Genomic DNA, 8,223 nt, shown 5'->3' with positions numbered 1-8,223 from the left:
ATTCCACACTCACATACATGTGCATTCCACACTCACATACATGTGCACACATACCAAACATGAGCTATTTGCACGACTCTTAGGAAGCCGAAATGGTCACTAGTTGCCTCAGACTTGGACTGACACATCTCCTGTTTTCCTGCATCAATCCCAGGGGAGAAAGGGGAAGCAAAGAGCCTCAGTTCAGCTTCCCATAGTGCTCACAGTCCGGAAACACAGATGTGTGTGCAGAGTTGCACAGCGGTTCCACGTGGCAGGCTTCAGGGCTGCAGGAGCTGGAAGACCCGCTAAGCTTGATTTCCCTTCCCGCAGGTGGACCTGAGCTTCAGCCCAGCCCGAAGTCTCCCTGCCTCACAGGCCCATCTGCGTGTCACAGCTTCTCCTCAGTCCCTCTGTGGCCTGAGAGCAGTGGACCAAAGCGTGTTGCTCCTGAGGCCTGAAGCTGAGCTCTCCTCTTCCTGGGTGAGTCCCCATCAGCCTCTGCCCAAGGGAGGCCAACAAGAGGCTCTGAGCAGGAGGAGGCCCTGGTGCTGATAAAGCAGCCATCCATCACCAGGGCTCTTTATGTAAATACACTGCGATTGATGCTAAGGGAGTCTCTAGGGAGCCCTTCATTGTACAACCAGAGGAACATGTCAGAAAACATGAGCCAGAAAACTCCAGACAAACCAGGAAGTGATGCAGTCAGTGAGTTGCAAAGCTTGTGTGAGACCCAGGCCCTCTGTGTCATGATTGCATCCTCCTACCCTAGGAGTGGCTTGTGCCCTTCACAAGCTCATGATGAGTTGATGCTGCCTGTGGGAGCTGAACGAAAGTGTGTACACATGGAATCTTGCACATCTCAAGAGTCCCCCAAATAAGAAAAAGACATGATGACTTAAAATTTTAAATTTTGTATTACAAGGTTCTAAACTTGCTTTGAAAATTCTCAGAAGTAGAACTGAAACCCTAAACTCTGTCTAGGAGTCTTGCAGTTAATGCTAGTAAAGCTCTTCTTTATATTGAAGTAAGAATAGGATTTATTAGGAATAGTTACATGATCACTGTAATAGCTTAAAATTTTGATTGACTCTGCCTAATAGAACGTTTTCAAATGTAAATGACATACGTGAATTTAAAAACAGAAATCTCTCATCCAGGTAATGCTGGGAACTTACCAGTTTTAAACTAACGCATGAGTTAAACCTGAATTTTATTTTATTTACATTGAGATTTCATTATGCAATTCAGAAAATGCTTGAGAAAGTATATTGCTAAAATGTTTTGTTTTGTTTTGTTTTTTTTAATTTTTACTCTCTCCAAATCTGTTAAGTAAGAGATTTCTTGAGCAAATTGTTTTGGCTGACAAATATGGCAGTTAGTTTAAAAATGTATCTATTGCCTGAAGTGTTATGACAAAAACAACAGGAATCATGTTCCCTCATTCCCAGCACTCTGCCCTATCCACACTTTGGGAGCCTGTCCTTTCGATGATTACAGCCATTTCTCTAGCATTCAAGTGATTTACAGTGAGCACGCTAATCATGTTCTTTTTGCATCTTTCAAGAAAGCGGCCACCTTGTCTCCTGTGTCTTACAGATCTACCGTCTGCCAGAGATGCAGCACAAGGACTTAATGCCAAGATCCCACCATCTGCCTGAAGAACGAGACTTTTGTGTGAATGTTGAAGATAAGCCTGGATTCACATACTCAGGAGCACATGTAAATGACAAGGAAGTTTATGACTCCATAGAGGTAAGCCATATGATCCAATAACATGTTGTGTGTGAAGTATTTAGGTTTAATGAAATGCTTTGTTGGTCAAGAATTTTAGTGTCAGGCTGGGATGTAAGCCAAGGCCAGGCCACCCACCTTGCATGTGGTAGGCTGTGGGTATCCCAGGCATTCCAAACACTGCACTTGGAAAGTGTTTTGTCTAAGCTATTTTTTTTCTTTTTTAAATGTTTTTTCAATAAAAAAATATTTTTTCATTTTTTATTAATTACAACTTATTCACATTGTATCCTCCCTGTAGCTCCTTCTCCCGTCCCCTACCAGTGCCACTCTCCCTCCCCCTTCTCCACCCATGCCCCTCTCCAAATCCACTGATAGGGAAGTTCTTCCTACCCTTCCATCTGACCCCAGCCTATCAGGTCTCATCAGGACTGGCTGCATTGTCTTCCTCTGTGTCCTGATAAGGCTGCTCCCCCCTCAGGAGGAGGTGATCAAAGAGCAGGACAATCAGTTCATATCAGAGAAAGTCCCTGTTCCCATGGAACCCACTTGGACACTGAACTGCCATGGGCTACATCTGTGCAGGGGTTCTAGGTTATCTCCATGAATGGTCCTTGGTTGGAATATCAGTCTCATAAAAGACCCTGTGCCTAGATTTTTTGGTTCTGTAGCTCTCCTTGTGGAGCTCCTGTCCTCTCCAGGTCTTACTATTTCCCACTTCTTTCATAAGATTCCCTGCACTCTGCTTAAAGGTTGGCCATAAGTCTCAACATATCTTTGATACCCTACAGGGTAGAGCCTTTCAGAGGCCCTCTGTGGTAGGTTCTTGTCCAGTAATTTGTTTTCTCCCTCTTCTGATAATTTTTTCTTTTTATTGAGGAAACTGGCACAGAGTGGGTGAGTGACTTACAATTATCATCATCTTATCACCATCATCATCATCATTATGGTTTTTTTTAGGGACAGGCTCTCACTATGTATCTGTCTCTAGCTGTCCTATAAGTTACTATGTAGATCAGAATGGTCTCTCAGAGAGCTTCTTGCTTCTTTGCCTCTGCCTCCTGTCTGCCTCCCAAACACTGGGGTTAAAAGCGTGGGCCATGACGCACTGCTGTGAGTGACTTTTTAAAGTAACAGTGTTGTATCAGAATGAAGGCCCACACATAGCCCTCACTATGAATTCAGTGTTCTTTGATGCACTCTCTAAAGAGCATGAAAAACACAATTTAAATGGGAATTCTATTTGAGCATGTAAGACTATATCTGATTTAGTTACTGTAATTTTTATACACACTGAGTCTTTTTTTTTTCAGAATTTTGAGATATTTTTCTACATTAATAATTTTCTTTCTAGGATGTGGGTTTACAGGCGTTCACCAACTTGGAGATCAAGCATCCTAAAAGATGTCTCAACTATGACCATTTTCTAATAGCAGGTAAAATAACAAATCAGCTTGTGTTTTCAGAACAAAATAAGTGTGAATTATTTCTCAAAGGTGGTAAAACATAATTATTGAGCACATATAGCATCCAGATAAGAGAGAAAGAACATAAACTTCCTTGAGAAAAATGTGCCCAGATATATGGTGATACTGTAAGGAAGTTGAGGCTAGAGGTCATTTCTTCAGTGTTTAAAAAAAAAAAAAGACAAAGTGCAGTAGTTGCAGTAACAGAGAATCCTTGTTTGAAGCCTGAAGAACTGTTGTAGGACTATCATGAGAGGTGAAGAGAATTCCCTAAGTGTTAAGGATGAAGAAGAGAAGGAGAAAGCAGGCATAGCAAATAAAGGTGAGGAGGATAGTAAAGAAGAAGGAAAAAAAGCACCTGAGTCAAAGGTACATTCTCACTCCAATCTTCAACCAGCTAACCATTTCAAGGCTTTCCCTCTTCCCTCATGGGAATCACTTCCAGGGTGGCCACAACATTTGTATTCCTACCATCAGCAAATGAAGGTTCCCCCAACCGCCTAACCTGCCCCAATATCCTTAACTCACCCCTCTCCCTCCACCCTCCTCCCTGCATCCCCTCCAGCACTTTTTGACAGGTTTTTTTTTTCTTTGCTATTCTGACTGGGATGAGATAAAATCTCAAACTTTTTTTAATTTGCATTTCCCTGTTTTCTTGCATGATGAACACTTTTAAAACATATTTCCTTTTTCATTTCTTTTGAAAACACCATTTAGATCCACATCCCATCTTTAGATTGGGATGTTTGTTTTCCTGACTCTTTGTTTTTTAGTTCTTTATATACTCTGGATATTTATCCTCACTCAGGTGTTTAGCTAGCAAAGGTTTTTCTCCCACTCTGTGACTTCTGCTTCACTCTCTTGATTGTTTCCTTAGTTGTGCAAAAGCATTTTAGTTTTGTAAGGTCCCATTGGTCACTTATTAGCCTTAATTTCTAAGGAAAAGGTTACCATTCAGAAAGTCTTTCCTGAACATGTATTTTGTAGGGTTCCTGCAGTTTAAGGTTTCTTGTTGAGATCCTTGATCCATTTGTAGTGGATTTTTGTGTAGGGTCACAGATATAGGTCTGCTTTCATTCTTTTATATGCGAGCATCCAGTTTTCCCAGCACCATTTGCTGAGATGCTGTGGGTCTGTGCGTTGGCATCTAAGCCAACTATCAGATGGCTGTAACTACATGAGGGTCAAATGCCAGATGGCTATAACTACATGAGTGTATGTTTGGGGCTTGTATTTTGCATAGCATTTGATGTGCCAGTTACAGGCTGGTTTTAGCACTATGCCTCTGTGATATAACTTAAAATCATGAATCCCTGTCTTCATTATTATTTATACTCTACATACTAAAATTTGTTTTAACTGATGTGTTAACATAAATAAACATGATTCCGACTGGACTCCATTAACTTACCTCATAGTGATTTGAAAAGAAACTGAAATATCTTCACAAGTTTCAAAAGCGATAGGATCTGAGGCACTGTGACTACTCTAGACAGTGAATAAATTGGGCAACTGCCCCTGTAGATGTTTACAGTAATGAGTGAAGAACCTAGACACTAGAAAACATCGAGGAAGTAACAGCAAAGAGAAAGACAGAGGCCAGGCTAGAGGTTGTGGCCATCACAGAGAAGGACAGGCAGAAACTAAACTCTCCATGTGTATATGTATTAAATTACTGAGAGAGTTTCGGTGCTGAGAAGTCAGTTGGGAAATAGTAAGGCAAAGCCCTAACCCGCTTTGCGTGAATACTTGTTCTTGGGAAAAGCAGAGGACAGACCCTCAGTTGCAGTTTTTAATCTCACATTTCTTGTCAAACTAATGCTATGATTCTTGGGTAATAAACTTCCTAGTTCTGATCCAAGAGTTTGTACTTATATCTCTTTCTGTTTTTATATGAATTAAAAACCTATTAAAATTGTGGGTTAATTCTGCAGATCCAGAGAAAGAAAAACCACTGCAAGAATATCTCTGCTGACAATGTAGACATCATTCAGCTTTTGTCCCGAGTGATTCTCACTGTAGCCACAGGAGCTGTTTCCTGGGAGGCAGTAGTAGAGTTCTTCATTCCTCCTAGAGGGAACATTGTCTTTGTAAACATTCCCTGACTATCCAACCCAACATAATATGGATCATGATTCCTTGCAAAACCAAGTATAGTTGGTGATGGTTTACCCAGGATTTTATGATCTCTGCTTTTGACAAAAATGTTATCTAATCTCCCCAAATCAAGAAGTTCAAGGCATAAATTCCAGTGTAACTGTAATAGTGCTTAGTAGTCAAGAAGAAGCTGAAAATTAGCCTACATTCACACTGCACATTGTATCCCGCTGTATTCAAGTGCTATGTTCATTTCTTCCACTGTACCTTCATAGTGTCTGCTAGAATGTTTGACAATATAAATTACACTGATGGAATTGCGTACCTAAGGGAAGGTACGTATCCATCAACTGAGGATCCACCACGTGAAGATACAAATACTGAGACCTTTCGAAACTATTTTCCTGAAACCTGGATCTGGGATTTAGTCACAGTAAAGTAAGCAATTTCTGTTTGTATCATTTGGGCTGGGTATGAACATTTTTCTTTGTTTTCTAGTATTTCTCTAATTAATTTCTATCATAAACGAAGAAAATGACTAATTTAAAAAACACAGCATATTAACCCATGAATCGTGAGATATACGTGTTTCCATCACTCCTAGAAAATGCACATGAAAATTATCCATGTACTTTTTGATGCTCAAAACCATTCAGGAACACAGTGTTGAGTAGGAAGTGAGGCAGTCCTTCATGGAGTAGGCTACTAGACTCATACATAGAGTAGACCATGGAAGCCATGAAGTTGTTGAACGGTATTTTGGAGATGAGAGTTCAGAGGCAACTTCAAATCCATGTTCAGATTTCCACTAACACACAGATTTTAAGGTGATGTGAGCCTATGATCTGAGTTTAAAATTCGAGAAAACAGCAAGACCTTTGATTTTCCATCTGGGGTCCTATTTGCACTGTACACTTCCTGTCACCCCTTTGAAGGACTCGAGGGATGGTATTTCGTCAGGACCATCTGAGAAATAACTAATACATGTGCTCCCTTTCTGTGCTTCACATTCTCACTCTCCCAGCTCCTCAGGAGTAGCTGAAATGGAAGTGACAGTCCCTGACACCATCACTGAGTGGAAGGCCGGGGCCTTCTGCCTGTCCAATGACACTGGACTTGGGCTCTCTCCTGTGGTTTCTCTCCAAGCCTTCCAGCCCTTCTTCGTGGAGCTCACGATGCCCTACTCTGTGATCCGTGGAGAAGCCTTCACGCTCAAGGCCACTGTGCTGAACTATCTTCCCACCTGCATCCGGGTGAACACCTTTCTGAATTAAGCATGTCTAGAGGGGAAGGAGCAATTGATGCATGTAAACTGTAACGAGGAAGTACATGAAAAGCAGGAAGGGACTGTATTGGACCCAATAGCCCTGGTTCCAAATCCCTTAATCTCCATACTCAAGCTAAACACATACAGCAGACTTTATCAATATGGACTCTACATAAGATGTATTGGGTGATTTTTTCCAGTGTTTGCCCAGTACATACTGTACTGACAGAGACAGGGCATTCCATGTGGCCTCTGAATACAGTCAAAAGACACAGTTCACATAGATCTACAGGGCTCTTGCAGGATAGATTTTGCTTTTGTTATAAGTAGGTGTAGAGGTGTAGACTTCAGTAGTTAAAAACCTAGTACAGTGAATATTTCTGTCATCAAAATGAAACAGAGATAAATATAGAAATATATAATTGTCTCCATAATTGTTTGGGTAGATAATACATAGATGACAGCTAAATAACATTCTAGGCATGTATGTGCATATGAAATCCATGCAAGCCTTCTGTGTCAGCATATATGACACTTTAGGCACATGTTTTCCATCAGCCCCTCCTGCTCTTTCTAACACAAATCCCCTTACACTCTTTTGCCTGCCTCCTCCATGCATGCTGTCCTTGCAGAGTAACATCTTCACTATTTCTTTCCCCTGTGGGACCACAGCTGGCTGTGCAGCTGGCAGCCTCTCCGGATTTCACAGCTGTCCCGGTAGAGAAAGCCCAAGATTCTTACTGCCTCTGTGCCAACGGGAGGCACACCACGTCCTGGTTGGTGACTCCCAAGTTTCTAGGTGAGTGAAAAGTTTGCAAGGGGACTCTACCCAGAAAGGGTGGGTGTAGGCAGGTTTCCTAGATTGCATCCTTCTCATTGGGTCCACAAGAGGAAGTGCTCAGTCACTGGTGCTTGTGGCCCATGCTTAAACCCTTTATCAAGACAGGAAAAGCTCTTGAGCTGCTCAGAGACTGAGAATTCCTTGCAGATATTGGGACTTTGGTGAATACCGAGTTCCTGGCACATCTGAGCTCAGCTCTATGGACCATGTGTTTCAGGGAATGTGAATTTCTCTGTGACTGCAGAGGCACTGCAGTCCCCAGAGCCCTGTGGTTCTGAGGTGGCCACAGTCCCTGACACCGGGAGAAAGGACACAGTTGTCAAAGTCCTCATTGTTGAGGTGAGTAACCTCCTCGACTGGCAGTGTGCTGAGTCCAGAAAATGAAGCAATGTTGACGATGTCTAGGTGAAAAATAAAAGATGATAACATGTGACCTAGAGATGTTTCATGGCACGTGGCAAGCATATGCTTTTCCATCAGTGTGTGTTCTTTTTGTTTGTATTCCCTTCCTAGTCTCTGAACTGAAGCTTGGGGGATAGTCTATGCCAGTTTATCTTCTTAGAGCTCTACTTCCTTCTTTCAATCTTATTATGCACCCTCTCTTTTCACTGTTATCTTTTCTATTACTTTATTTTTGATCTGGCATGGCCAAATTTTCCCATTTATGCCATTCCTGAAAGGTGGAAAGTTAAATCATCTAATTCCAGCTCATGACCTCATGTGTAAAGAAACTGTCACTCAAAAAAAAAAAGTCTCCAGCATTTTTGTCCTTTCACACTCAGTATTTTCTCGTGTCTGAACTTTGTGTCTTTCCATCCAAGCCTGAAGGAATTCAGGAG

General features: G+C 41.8%; 1 protein-coding gene across 1 annotated transcript in view; it reads left to right on the top strand.

Annotated features, from left to right (window-relative positions):
• The window catches only part of LOC129674277 (murinoglobulin-1-like), a gene marked incomplete at its 3' end in the record, with an annotated part of 35,995 nt that extends 27,772 nt beyond the window's left edge, over nt 1-8,223 (top strand). The window contains exons 15-22 of the mRNA XM_055604162.1: nt 313-462; nt 1,579-1,734; nt 3,068-3,149; nt 5,552-5,714; nt 6,301-6,529; nt 7,216-7,342; nt 7,602-7,723; nt 8,206-8,223. Coding sequence (XP_055460137.1) covers nt 313-462; nt 1,579-1,734; nt 3,068-3,149; nt 5,552-5,714; nt 6,301-6,529; nt 7,216-7,342; nt 7,602-7,723; nt 8,206-8,223 — 1,047 coding nt within the window. The remainder of the gene's footprint in view (nt 1-312; nt 463-1,578; nt 1,735-3,067; nt 3,150-5,551; nt 5,715-6,300; nt 6,530-7,215; nt 7,343-7,601; nt 7,724-8,205) is intronic.

The sequence above is a fragment of the Psammomys obesus genome, unplaced genomic scaffold (genome assembly GCF_907164565.1).
Source record: "Psammomys obesus unplaced genomic scaffold, mPsaObe1.curated_primary_1811, whole genome shotgun sequence".
Lineage (NCBI taxonomy): Eukaryota > Metazoa > Chordata > Mammalia > Rodentia > Muridae > Psammomys > Psammomys obesus.
Note: the sequence above shows the minus strand (reverse complement) of the source record. Positions and strands in the feature narration are given on the sequence as shown.